Source organism: Cervus elaphus, chromosome 23 (genome assembly GCF_910594005.1).
Source record: "Cervus elaphus chromosome 23, mCerEla1.1, whole genome shotgun sequence".
NCBI lineage: Eukaryota > Metazoa > Chordata > Mammalia > Artiodactyla > Cervidae > Cervus > Cervus elaphus.
In genome coordinates, this window is record NC_057837.1 from 66,742,852 (window position 1) to 66,757,128 (window position 14,277).

General features: G+C 45.6%; 1 protein-coding gene across 1 annotated transcript in view; it reads left to right on the forward strand.

Moving 5' to 3' along the window:
* Positions 1-8,228, forward strand: part of LOC122681495 (lipopolysaccharide binding protein) — a 31,894-nt gene extending 23,666 nt beyond the window's left edge. The window contains exons 11-15 of the mRNA XM_043883655.1: positions 1,432-1,499; positions 2,016-2,058; positions 4,314-4,377; positions 5,387-5,463; positions 7,853-8,228. Of these exons, the coding sequence (XP_043739590.1) occupies positions 1,432-1,499; positions 2,016-2,058; positions 4,314-4,377; positions 5,387-5,463; positions 7,853-7,897 (297 nt within the window). The 3' untranslated portion in view covers positions 7,898-8,228. The remainder of the gene's footprint in view (positions 1-1,431; positions 1,500-2,015; positions 2,059-4,313; positions 4,378-5,386; positions 5,464-7,852) is intronic.
* The last annotated feature ends 6,049 nt before the right edge of the window (positions 8,229-14,277 follow it).

Here is a 14,277-nt window from a genome sequence, read left to right on the forward strand (position 1 = left end):
CTTCCTTGCACTGACCACCTGGTTAATTCCTTAAAATTGATCTCAACTTAAGGATCCTCAGATAGGCCTTTCTCTTCTTTTTTATCTAAGTTTATTTATTTTTGGTTGCTATGGGTCTTCATTTCTCTAGTTGCAGAGACTGGGGGCTACTCTCTAGTTGCAGTGCACAAGCTTCTCATTGTGCTGGCTTCTGTTGTCATAGAGCGCAGCTTATGGGGCATGCAGTCTTCAGACTGTGATGCACAGGCTTAGTTGCCCCACAGCATGTGGGGTCTTAGTTCCCAGACCAGGGATCGAACGCATGTCCCCTGCATTGGCAGGCAGATTCTTAACCACTGGACCACCGGGAAAGTCCCAAGATTGGCCTTTCTTGATTGCCCTTATCCCTGATCTATCTTACGACCCTTGTCACTTTTTTGTCTTATGGCATCCTATTATTTTTCTTCATAGGACTTATGTAAAGATACTTATGTAGCTCTTTGCAGGTTTATTTAATGTATGCTTGTTCCACTAAGTGAGTCCGTAAGGAGAAGTCCAGATTTAGCAGCTAAACAGGAACAATCGCACCCAGATGGTGACGTGCAATTTAATGGGCGTCATTGTCATCGAACTTGTCATCAACATATTTTAAATTAAAACATAATTTATTATTATTACTGTTATTATTTCTTAGAGCTGAATCTTGGCCCTGAGACAGCTAGAAAGGATCCCTTTAGAGATCTCCAGAGATAAGCCTCTGCACCTTGGTGGCTCAGACAGTAAAGAATCCGCCTGCAATGCAGGAGACTTGGGTTCGATCCCTGGGTCAGGAAGACCCCCTGGAGGAGGGCATGGCAACCCGCTCCAGTATTCTTGCCTGGAGAATCCCCATGGACGGAGGAGCCTGGTAGGCTGCGGTCCATGGGATCACAAAGCGCTGGACACGATGAAGCAACAAAGCACCGCACATCTTCTCTCGGTAGTCTGTTCAAAGTTTAATTGCTATCGTAGTCAGCCATGCCATGCTAAGTCATTTCAGTCATGTCCAACTCTTTGTGACCCTGTGGACTTTAGCCCTCCAGGCTCCTCTGTCCATGGGGATTCTCCAGGCAAGAATACTGGAATGGGTTGCTATACGCTCCTCCAGGGGATCTTCCCAACCCAGGGATCGAACCTGGGTTTCCTGCATTACAGGTGGATTCTTTACCACTAGTGCCACCTTGGAAGCCCATAATAGTGAGCAATTTCAAGTAAAAATGTTCAAGTCCCAAGTTCAAACATTTATTGAGTACCTACAATGAGCTTCCTGGTAGCCTACAGTCCAGTGGGCAAGGTCCTGCTTTAACTCAGTGAGGTATTAGTTTAGAGGAGACAGCCAGTTCTCATAGTTATGCATCCTGTACATGACAACCTCCTTCATTTAGACCTGTTTCTTTTTACTGGAATTTCCAGGCCACTAATGTGTCTGCCATGTTGACCTTCAACACCAGCAAGATCACTGGATTCTTGGAGCCAGGAAAGTAAGTCAGCCTACTGCCCACGTGGGGGCGCTCAACTGGGCTCACTCCATCTGACACTGCAGCTGATTCAGTGCAGCTGGAGGTGGGATGTAATTGGATCCTCCTTCAACCTTAGGGCCCACCACTGGGTGAGGAAGCAAACTTAAATTTTAACCCAACTGGCCCAATTGTTTTCCCCCACTGGACCTGTCTCCTTAAACTTCCTTTCCACCATTACTTCCAAACTTCTAAAGAATTTACTGTTTTTCCCTTATCTATGAATTTTAGACATCAGCAATACTGACTTCCTGAAATTATAGAGATTGAGTGCTTTTACACTACACACTTCCCCTCTGCAAGTCTTCCCAGTAAGGTCGTATCATTGTTTTTGGTTCCTCAATAATCTTTCTCGCTCTCACTCTACCACACCCTTGGCACTATGCTTTCTCCAGTTAGGTTTCCTTCTGGGGAATCCCCACCTTAGGTTTCCCTTGAACATAACGCCCACATCTCTGAATCTTCTCTGATTTGTTATAGGATACAAGTGGAACTGAAAGAATCTAAAGTTGGACGATTCAGTGTAAGTTATTGTTGCTTTTATGTAAGAAATGATTAGGGTAATAATTTAGAGTATTTACTAAGCAGTGCTTTGGCACCTGTAATAGAGAAGGAGAAGAGTTACTCTCAGCCCTAGAAATCATAGAAGTCCCTGAGGACAAGAAACATCGGGCAGAAGAACAGTTACCCCCAATATTAGGCAGTGTACAATTAAATCATTTGGTGGACAGAATTCTTTTAATTGCAAGGAAAAAAAGGCTAACTAAAAGTGTCTTAAGCAAAGAGGAGGAATGAATAGAATCATACAACTAAAAAACAAAAATAAAAAAGCTAAGGCTAGAGGTTTCAGGCATAGCTGGATCCAGGTGTTCAGATTAGTGCATCAATTTGAAAAGGCAGGGGAAGTTATTATAGGACTGTATGAAATCGTGTGTGCGAAACTTCTGAAAACTGTAGCGCACTATAGAGTTTAAAGAATCTTTCATGCAGTTTTTTTAAAAGAAAAAAGAACATATATATATGTATATATTAAGAGAAGAATCTCTGCCTCTCCATTCTGTTTTTATCTGTTGGCTTCATCCTTAGTCAGGTTCTTCCCATTGGTGGAAAATTCCCGAATTTCCTGTAGTTTTATTAAAAAAAAAAAAAAGATCGTGTGCTAGTCCTCATTGGATTATTCTTAATCAAGTGCCCATCTTTAGCCAAACATCTTGGCTGGAAATTGGACAAAGCCAATCAACCAGCATGAGTTTCATCTACACTCCCAGAACCGATATTTGCAGTCCCAAACCACGTGGACTGAGAAAGGAAAGGAGCATTCCCCTGAAGAAAATAGGAATTCTGTTATTTAAACAAAAGGAATCGATGGCTGGGCAGGCAAAACCAAGAGACGATTTCCACAAAGAGGAAACGTGGCCATGGCGAAAAGTCCCCATATGAAAGGAGAAAAAAGAATGGGAAGATTTGCGTGGGCTGAAACACTCAAGGAGAGATTTCTGAAGAGGGAAAGTGTGGTGATGTTCCTCCTCACAGGTCAAGGAGGAGATGGAAAGATTTAACCTACAGTAGTTGGCTACCTTTTCACCATCCTATGGACACTGGTCCTCTCGGACCCCCCTCTACCTGCCCTCCACTGACCAGACTTTCCCTCAGGTGCCAGAGGACATAAACACATAAGTGTGAGGAGAGACGCTGGTCACAGGGGCCCCGCAGGATGACTCCTTTCAGAGAATGAAGGATGAAGAGAATAATAACACACTAATACTGTATCCATGCCTGGCATGTAAAAATGTGTTGTGAAGTAAATTATTCCTATGTAAAGAGTCACAAAAAGTCATCCTGGGACTTCCCTGGTGGAACAGTGGATGAGAATCCGCCTGCCAATGCAGGAGACACGGGTTCGGTCCCTGATCCAGGAAGATTCCACATGCCACGGAGCAACCAAGACCGAGCGCGGCAAGTACTGAAGCCCATGTGCCTGGAGCCCGTGCTCTGCAACAAAAGAAGCCACCACAATGAGAAGCCCGGGCAGCACAGCTAGAGAGGAGCCCCCACTCACCACAACTAGAGAAAGCCCGCGGGTAGCACCGAAGACCTAGCGCAACCAAAAAAAAGATATTTTAAACTAAATAAATATTTGTTTCAAGTCATCCTATCAGGTTTTCCCAACACCGACTGTAAAAAACAAGACTTGTAGATTCATATAAATCTGGATTCAATTTCTAGAACGTCACTTTCATTCTGTGGTTCTTAGTTTTCTTATCTGTGAAATGGGGGCATTAATATTAACTTTGAAGACTTACAGCAAATCCAGTATATATATGTATCATACTCTGAGTCCTAATACCTGGCACACAGTGAGTGTTAAAATTGGGTTTCATAATTTTTGTTTCAACTTTAAAATCATTTTTTGTTATATAAGTGATTTCGGAAAACATTTTCACTGCAAAAAGAAAAATTACATACTAAATTTAAGGCTAAGCCAAACCTTGATGTTCTTCCTAGAGGAAAGATCGTGTAGGCGTGGTGGTTGTGCAGTCTTCCAAAATTTTCTATCACTTTGTACACACATGAACATGCATCTCAAAATAGTTTTATCTTATAAAGCAATAGCATGATGTAGGTATCTACCTGAAATTTGCTTTTTTTTTTTCCCCCAAGGCTTTTGCCATGTCAGCACTTACAGGACCACCCCACCCCTAAGGGTGGTTCTTGTGGGTTTGTTGGTGGGCAAGATAGTACATGGGATTATGGTGTAACTCTCCTATTCTCCACTAGGCGGAGCTGTTGGAGGCACTGCTCAATTATTACCTTCTCAACAACTTTTACCCCAAGATCAATGGTAAGAATCACTATGGACTTTTCTAAGTCAAGAGTGGACACTGCCCTTTGGGGGAAAGAAAGCTGGAACCAGGGCTCTCCTGCAGGCTGCGTGATCTGAGCGAGTCACTTATCCTCTCAGTTTCAGTGGCCTGTCTGTGAGATGGGTGTTGAAGTTCGCCTCATCTTCTTCCACGGTTCTAACGAGGGTTGGGGACACGGGCAGTTTTGGGAGCACAGGAAACCTCCTCCTAAGGAAGAAAGAAGGGCTCACAGAAGTGCCCACACACACCCTGAAGTGACAGGTGAAACACTGAGAACCAAATTAACATGCAGAGCCCAAGGCAAGGTGCGTGCATGCTCAGTCGTGTCCAACTCTTGGTGACCCCACGGGTTGTAGCCCGCCAGGCTCCTCTGCCCATGGGAATTCCCAGGCAAGAATTCTGGAGTGAGTTGCCCTTTTCTTCTCCAGGGGATCTTCCCAACTGAAGGATCAAACACGTGTCTCCTGTGGCTCCTGCATTGGCAGGATTCTTTAGCACTTGAGCTACCTGTCCACCTCTAAATTTACATTTCCCAGTTAGTTGCTAACTCCTTAGTCAAAAACAAAAGCTTAAAGACCTAAACCCTCTTTCCATGAGGCCCTGCTTCATTTGGCTGCAGTAGAAAGCAGGATACAGGCAGGGGGCCGAGAGCAAGTACCCACTAGCTTCTTATCATGAGTGGACACTGCCCTATCCTTGCCTCTACCTCCACAGAGCACCATGGCTGAGTTCAGGCTCCTGTGTCAGCCTGCCTGGCATCAAGCCTCAGTTCTTCCGCTTTCTAGCTGTGTGACCTAGCACAAGTTACTTGGCCATTCTGTGCTTCAGTTTCCTTATCTGAACTTGAGAATAGTAATCCCAATCTTCAGTTATAATTAAATGGAAATATACTGTGTATGGAGTTTGCAGAGAGGAACTTGTTTTTGGTAAGATTTTCTCCATAATTATTTACTAACAAATCTCTCAACGTTCTGCCTCTACCTCCAGAGAAGTTGGCAGAAGGCTTCCCTCTCCCTCTGCTAAAGAGAATTCAGCTCTCCGACCCCATTCTCCAGATCCACAAGGTCAGTGGATTCAAGGGGGGGGGGGGGCGGTCTGAGGATTTGCGGAGGGGATTGGTGAGCTTTCCTGCTTGGCAGGCTATAACTCAGTGGGTGGGACCCAGCCCAACCCTGCAGCTGGGAAAGCCTGGACTGGGGTGGAACAATTTGGGGTCAGCTGGGATGCCATGAAGACATCCACGTGTGCTTTATAAGTGTCACCTAATAAATTGTCCTTTATTAGGGCAGGAAGGATTTGACACAATCTGTGCCACAGCTTTTCCACCTCCACCCCCCACCATGGGTGACCAAGGGGAACCTCAGGATGAGCTCATTTTGAAAATACAGCAGTCTTAAACACACCAACTGTTCAGGTTCTGAAAGGCATTTGTGCACTTTTGAAATTTCTCATTTCTTGGTATTTCCCTAGTGGTCCAGTGGTTAAGACTCAGCACTTTCACTGCTGAGGGCCTACATTCAATCCCTGGTTAGGGAACTAAGGTTCCGCAAGCCTCACTGCATGGCCAAAACATAGAATGGAATGGAATGGAAAAGAATAGAAAAAGGTGGAATAGAATAGCATTTCTTCTAATTACTTAAGTGGAAGAGGTTTGTCATGGATTCATGTTTGGTGTGCTGACCCTCATAAACCCATTGCCCCACCGCACCCACAGCCTGACTTATGGTGTCCTTCCTTCCAGCCTGTTGTTTTCTCTAAGCACTTTTTGAAATTGTTTTGGATAGTTGCCTTGTTAGCTCTCAGACTTGTTATTCTTTCTTCTCTTTTTTTCTTTGTGTTGCAATTGAGTCTCCTCTCCACCTATGTTGAATACCATCCCAACCATGCCATGAACCATCATTTATAACTATTTGAATACCGAGGAATATGTCTTATTCTTCATTAGACTCTCCACTATTCTGGCTGAGCATTTTATGCGCCATCTGTGCCCCACGGTTCAGGTTATCTTTCTAGAACAGCATCTGTGAGGTGGGAGGACTGGGTTGGCAGGCTTGTGAGCATTTAAGGACATATTGCTTTGTACCTGATACATAGTCAACATCCAGCAAATAACAGCTACTGAAGAGAGTGACAGGCAGCAGAGTGATCAGAAACATCGAAACAGACATCGCCTGGCACATTTGAAAAACAAATGTCTGGAGCTCTTCTGGACCCAGAGATAGTCAATATCCAACTCTTATTGAGAGCATGTGAGGAGTGAGATAGATCATTGTTGAAAGCAAGGACTGAGTGACAGTTCAATCAGCTGGCCTCAGTTTTCTCCTCTGTCAAATGAGGTGTAGCCCAAACCTCACTAGGCTCTTGTGAAGATTAGCGCTTTTAGCTGTTTGGCATAATGGAAGTCACTAGAAGATTCGTTAGACTGACCCTTAAGCAACACGGGTTTGAAAGTCCCCAGATTCTCTTATATGCAGATTTTTTTTCAACAAAAAGTGAAAGTGAAAGTCACTCAGTTGTATCCAACTCTTTGAGACCCCATGGACTATACAGTCTATGGAATTCTCTAGGCCAGAATATTGGAGTGGGTAGCCTTTCCCTTCTCCAGGGGATCTTCCCAACCCAGGGATAAAACCCAGGTTTCCTGCATTGCTGGCAGATTCTTTACCAGCTGAGCCACAACGGAAGCCCAAGAATAATGGGAGTGGGTAGCCCATCCCTTCTCCAGCGGATCTTCCCAACCCAGGAATCGAACTGGGGTTTCCTGCATTGCGGGTGGATTCTTTACCAACTGAGCTACCAGGGAAGCCCTTTTTTCCCCATAGTAAATACTAAGTTATTACACCATCTGCACAGCTGGTTGAATCTGGGCATGCTGAATCACAGATGCGAGGAATCGTGGATACAGAGAGCTGACTGACTGTAAGCTCTACATGGATTTTCCACCCATGGAGCATCAGCGCCCCTAACCCTCATTTAACAACTGGTCAACTGTATATATAATCAACATGCATTAGAATTTTGAAGTCAACTCTGCCAATGTGTTTTCACGCCAAAAACCAGGGAAAAGAATTGGATTTTGCTCTGAGTTCAGAATTCCTGTGCCTTAGGTGAGGGAAACTTACGAGGGGGTGGGAGAGTAAACCCCAGCAGCTCACAGTTTTGTGTTATTTGCCAAGGAGAGAGAATTTAGGTGACACGAAGGACATTTATGAGGTCTGCCAGAAAGCAGCAGCTTGGGAAATGACAGATAAATTGCCACCTTAGAGAAGGTAGCCGGCAAAAGCTGTGCTTTATGGAGACCTTGGGGACAGAGACACACGCTCGATTTATGTGCTGACCTGGTTTCTGACACAACATGTGCTTCCCCAGATGTGGGCCTCCCTTTAAATCAGAGATGCGTCTTTTTGGAGCAGAGGATGCTTTCACCATCCCATCCTGTCTTGTCTCTCCTAGGACTTCCTGTTTTTGGGGACCAACGTTCGGTACCTGAGACTTTGAGGGCAACGTCAAAGACAGGGCTTGGAGGCCACAGCTGGATCGCCAAGTTGCATTTCCAGATGTGCAGCACTTTCCTGGAGATTCTGGGAAGATGAAGAAGTCTCTGTTATCAGCTGTGGGAACCTGGCCTCTAACCCTACCCTTTCAGCTGGTGCACCCACACCTTCTCTGACTCCAGACTTTACTTTCTCACCAGGGTAGACCATCCCCACCCACTGACCTATCCTGTCTTTAAGGGCAGGCACTGTCTTTTTTATTCACCACCGAATCTGTGCCTAGCAGAGTGCTGGCACATAGTAGGTCCTCAATAAATATTTATTGAATGACTCAATGAAAGAACCACCTGGTACTTCAGCTGAACTGCCGTACCACCCACCTTCTGCTACCTAAGGGGTCTTTGGATGGTCAGCTCCTTCTGTGGTCTCCAGGGATGAGCCCTGGCTGCATTCTCATTTCTCAGCACCGCTGCTGTGGAAACCTCCAGGAGGGAACACGGGATTTTGCTCCTGCTCAGCCCTGCAGCTGGTGCTGATGCTGGCTCTCTCTGGCACTTATCTGTCTCAGTTCATGGACAGTTCATGAGCTCCTTTCAATATGTCCCCCCTCCTTCCCTCCCTCTCTGCCTGCTACAGACAGAGGAACCAGGGGATCTCCCAGAGCAAAAATTCAGCCTCCTGCTGCTTTCTCCCCGTTGAAACTGGTATAAATTAGGGGGAAATGGATCCGTCTAGATTTTGGGTCCAACCCAAATATAAAACTCATCCTACTGATGTTTATGAGTCTCAAGCCTGGAGGAAGAAACCATGATTTCTGATTACTGAACAACCTACCTCTGATCAGACTTTACCAAAGAGTCATTTCCAAGTTATGTAGTTGGGCCCCCAGGGACTGAGAATCAGAAAGCTCGTTGGAAATTTTTTTTAATTGTGTTATTTAGCAGATGGATGGAGCTGCCAGCTAGCAGATAATTCACAGGGAATAGACCGAGTTACCCCGTGTGTGACAGAGATGAATTCCAAGTTGGGACGATGCCCTGTCACCCAGCCAGCGGTGGGGTAAGCCATGACTTCACCTCATCCCTTTTGTGCACTTGGTCACCATCATCCACCCCAGTGATGGACTATGAAGGGCTTGGCTTCATCCAGGATTGGCCATGTGGCCTTGGGCAGGTCCCTTTCCTCTTTCCCCCACTTTATCCTATAAAATAAGGATGCTAATAATAGTATCCATGACCCAGGACTATTATAATGAGAATATTAGTTGATCCATGTAAAAGGATTTATTTAGCCCTACTGGGGATTCAGCATTTATTGGCTGGACATCCTTACTAAGCATCTCCTGTTTGTAGGCTCTGAGCTGGTCAGCACAGGGGAAGGAGAAGCAGTAAAAACCAGCTCCAGCACCTGCTTTTCAGAACTTTGCCTTATGGTGGAAAGAGCCAGTCTTGATCCCAACACACTTGCTTTGGGCCCCAGGGCAAGGGCTCTCTAAAGTCCTCACGTGTCAAATTTGCTGGTAACCCCTCCTTGCATGGTGACTAGGGACACAATGGGTTCACATCCAGCTTCCAGGGGTGGGGGAAGAACAGGGCATAACCAGGTCCTGGTAAACAGCTGATGCATTTATCACCTGCTTTTCTCTGGCCCCCCCAGAAGGAGACTCTGAGACAAGGAGGTGGGGACAAGTAGTTTATTGGGAAGAGGATCCCAGGAAGTAACCAGTGGAGGAGAGGAAGTGAGTGGAGAAGGGAAGGCAGCCTTTAAACTTTAAAGTTCAAAAGATTCATGATCAAACCAGTGTCCACCTTAATTCCATTGAGGGGACCCTGGGAGCCAGTGTTGGACCCTCCCCAGGGATCCACCCAAGGGCCAAGATTGCCAGGATGCTGTACATCATCTCCCATCAGTCACTGGTTGAGGGGATCTCCTAGAGGACACTAGTTCTCCAGTTCTTCTAGTGTAGACAGAGCAGACTCTGGCAGTCATAGAAACCTCTCAGGCAAAGTGCCAGCAAGTGCCAGCAAGTAGAACTCAGGTTGGCATGACTGACTAGTAAGATAGGTGGGGCCTGCATGTGGGCCCAAACTTCTGGATGTGATATGAGACTGTTCTCCACATTGCTTGTAAAAGCCATGGTTTGGTCTCCTCTGCATATTTTAATTTTTTAATGTTTATTTATTTGGCTGCACCAGGTCTTAGCTGTGGCATGTGAACTCTTAGTTGCAGTAGGTGGGATCTAGTTCTCCCAACAAGGATCGAACCTAGGCCCCCTGCACTTGGAGGGAGGGATCTTAGCCATTGGACCACCAGGTATTCCTCCTCTGCATATTTTTAAGAAACTCAGCCTACTTTGCAAGCAAGTCCTCATTTCATAGCATTCTAGGTCATTCCAGAGCATTCCAAGGAATGGCTCTAAGAAAGGACTTGGGGAAGCCCAGTACTTGATGAGTATGGAGCAACCAGGTTTGCTATGAGATAGAGGAAACAAACACTTATTTATGAAAGTACAAAATATCTCTCATTCACAAAGCAGGAGAGGCCATTTCTACCCAGCGAGAATAAACATGTTCACTCAGTAGCAGAGCCTCAAGTTAGACGGTCATCGCGTCTTGCTGGGGTGGCTCCAGGACCACCATTGCCAGTCCTGGGGTCCTCTAGCAGGTTCTGACACCTTGAGACAGCATTTTCTAATAGTAACAGTTAGAACTCTGGGCTATCAGAGAACCATCAAGAGACTATAGAAGAACCACTGATAGCCATTGTACCATAGACTTCACCCCACACAAACTAAGATGCCACCCTGGAGATGCTCTTCCTAGCTGCGAAGTGCCTCTCCCCCTCTTCACTAACTTCCCAAGAGCCCTCCTACAGCCTCATACTGTTCCACATTTGTGTACATACACAGACAGCTTCCCCTTTCTTAAAGATGCGTTGGATTTACTGGTGAGGATGAACCACAATTTTTTTAACCAACCCACTATTAACTGGACCTTAGGTTGTTTCCAATAATTGGTTTTTATAAGTGAGAAGCCCAACTCCTCATTTTAACTGAAGTCCAGACGACAGAGAATGAGATGGTTGGATGGCATCACTGACTCAATGGATATGAGTTTGAGTAAACTCCAGGAGTTGGTGATGGACAGGGAGGCCTGGCGTGCTGCAGTCCATGGGGTCACAAAGAGTCGGACACGACTGAGCAACTGAACTGAACTGAGCACTTCCCCAAAAACTTAAGTGAGATTTCTGAGGCCTTACTGTAGGCAGTGACAAAGGCTTGAACTGATGGGCCTCGTGGAGGAAAACTACCCTCCCCACACAAGTCTTGGTGCCCAGAAAATTCACTGCGGTCCCTGAGGGGAGCTGCAGTCAGAGACTCAGACACCCTGGCTGGCATGCTCCTTGCATATGTGCATTCCTAACCCAGAAGCCTTCATTCCTAAGTCTCTTTACCTGAAACCTTGGGCCAAGGTCTTTAGATGCCTCTGCCAAGGACCCTATCCGAGAGCCAAGTGGGGAACCTTGAAGACTTTTTCCCTACAATGACTCATTGTTGTTGTTGTTCAGTTGCTAAGTCTCCTCTGACTCTTTTGCAGCCCCGTGGACTGTAGCCCGACAGGCTACCCTGTCCTTGGGATTTCCCAGGCAAGAATACTGGAGTGGGTTGCCACTTCTTTCTCCAGGGGATCTTCCCAACCCAGGGACTGAACCCATGTCTCCTGCATTGGCAGTTGGATTCTTTACCACTGAGCCACCAGGGAAACCCATAATGACTCATGCTCAGTACTTGTCCACTCCCAGCACTCTCCCCAACCCCACCCCCCTGGCTCAGGGTCCAGGAACCTGCCAGAGGCTTCTGTTTGGGGATCCCCATCAATGAGATGACCCCAACGTCTACAGCAATCCCCCTGACCACCTGCACGTTGTCCAATGGAGGAAATGGAACAGGGGCATCAGTGCTTTCTCTGGTTTGAGCCTCTTGCTTGTATTTCAGGTTGAGTGACTAAAGGCTTCGCTGTTACTTTCATTTGGGCTTGTTGTTGCTTTAATCAACCACTCCGACAGCCCAGGTGGCAGCCCAGATATCTCTCCAACTCAGCTGAACTCATGACAATAAATAATGTTTCAGGAAATAACCTTATCCGTACATCATTTCTTATTCATGCATCCACACATGTACAGGAGCCAGCTCATCCATGAAATAAATGTCCAGAAATGGAATTCAGTCATTTAAAGAGACTCTTCCATCAATTTAGCAGCTGGGTATTTGCTCTCAGTCTCCTCTTTCACCCTCCCCGCTCCTCCTGAGTATACAGAAGAAGGGGCTCCCTCAGACTCACAGTGTTGGCTTGAGGAGGGTTGCGTAGTAAAGAATTCAACTTGGCTCAGAGAGAGGTCTGGGCTTTGTTCTTCTGGGGACTAGATCCCTCATTCCATGGGGCACCTGAGCCTACACACCACAGCTAGAGAAGCTTCCGGGTGCCACAACTAAGACCCGAGGCAGCCAAATACATAGACAGTGGCTCTCTAAGAACTCCCCCTGACAAAATCCAAGTGTTGGCAAGAACGTGGAGTAACTGGAACACTCGTCTGCTGCGGGCAGGAGTGTAAGTTGGTACAACCATTGGAATGACCTGCTACAGTTGAACGTGGCTATGCCCCAGCGATCATACACCCAACTGAAATGCCCGTACATGTTCACCAGAGACACTTACTGGTGTGTTCATGTACGCACATCATCACAGCCTCCAATTGAAAATAACCCAAATGTCCATCAGCTGTGGATGGACACATGGTGAAATAAATATTCACACAATGGAATATTAAGCAGCAATGAACACGAAAGAGCTTCAACTGAACATTTATATGCCAACAACTCATTTAGCCACCCCATTTACAGTCCCTCTCTCAAGAAAGCTATGTGACTTCATCTTCTGGGGGTGGGGGGGGATGTGTCTCACCGCACAGCTTGCAAGATTTTGGTTCCCCAACCAGGGACTGAATGGGGCCACAGCAGCAAAAGCACCAAGTCCTAACCAGTGGACCACCAGGGAATTCCCAGTAGCTTCATATTTTTGGCTTCTCTATTGGTCAGTTTATAATTTCAGGTACTACATCTGCACTTTTGTTTCCTGCTTCATCAACTATATATAGATTGCATCTCTTAATTTCTCTTTACTCACGGTGACCTAGGACCTCTCTGAGCCCACGTTCCCTCAGCTGAAAAAGAGCAGATGGGAAAGAATTTGACTTGATAGCTAGTCATAAATCCATTTCTCCTTCTTCCTGGGCACATAACTGTTTCCCAGCCTCCCTTGCAGTTAGATGTGACCTTGTAACCAAGCTTTGGACTGGCAGATGGAATGTGAGCAGAAGTAATCTATGCCACTCCAGGTGCAGCCCACAAACACCCCCATATGAGTCTGACTCTGTCTCTCTCCCCCACCCTTGCCCCCAGCCAAATGTTCACACCCAGGGTAACTTGAGATAAATGTCCTGAAGATGACAGAGCCGGCAGCAACCTGGGTCCCTGATTGATTGCTGTGTCATGAACTTCCAGTACTATGTTGAATAGAAGTGGCAGTAAGTGGTCATCCTTGCCTTATTCCTAGAAGAAAAACTTTCAGTGTTTCACCCCTGAGTAAGATACCTGTGGTGAGCTTTTCATATATGGGCTTTATTAGGTTGAAGTAGTTTCCTTGTTTTCCTAGTTTGTTGAGTGTTTTATCATGAAAGGCAGTTGAATTTTGTCACATGCTTTTTCTGCATCTACTGAGATGACCATGTGATTTTTATCCTTCATTCTGTCAATATGGTGTATCATTTGGCATCTGTTGAGCCATCCTTGCCCCACACAGGTAAATCCCACTTGGTCATGTTGTATGATCATTTTAATGAGCTGTTGAATTTGATTTGTTAGTATTTTTTTGAGGATTTTTGCATCTATAGTCATCAAAGATATTGGCCTGTAGTTTTCTTGTACTGTTTTTGTTTGGCTTTGATATCTGATAACACTGGCCTCACAAAATGAGTTTGGGAGTGTTCCCTCTTCTTTAATATTTTAGAATAGTTTGAGAAGTATTAGCACTAATTCTTCTTTAAATTTTGGTAGAATTCTCAGTGAATCCATCTGGTCCTGGGCTTTTCTTTTGGGGGACATTTTTGATGGTTGATCCAATCTCCTGGCTAGTTGCAAGTCTGCTCAGATTTTCCATGTCTTCATGATTCAGTCTTGGTTGGGTATATGTTTCTCGGAATGCTTCCATTCCTTCTAGCTTACCCAAGTTGCTGGAATATAATTGTTCACAGTAGTCTCTTATCATCCTTTTTTTATTTCTGTGTCATCAGTTGTAATGTCACCTCTTTTATTTCTGATTTCATTTA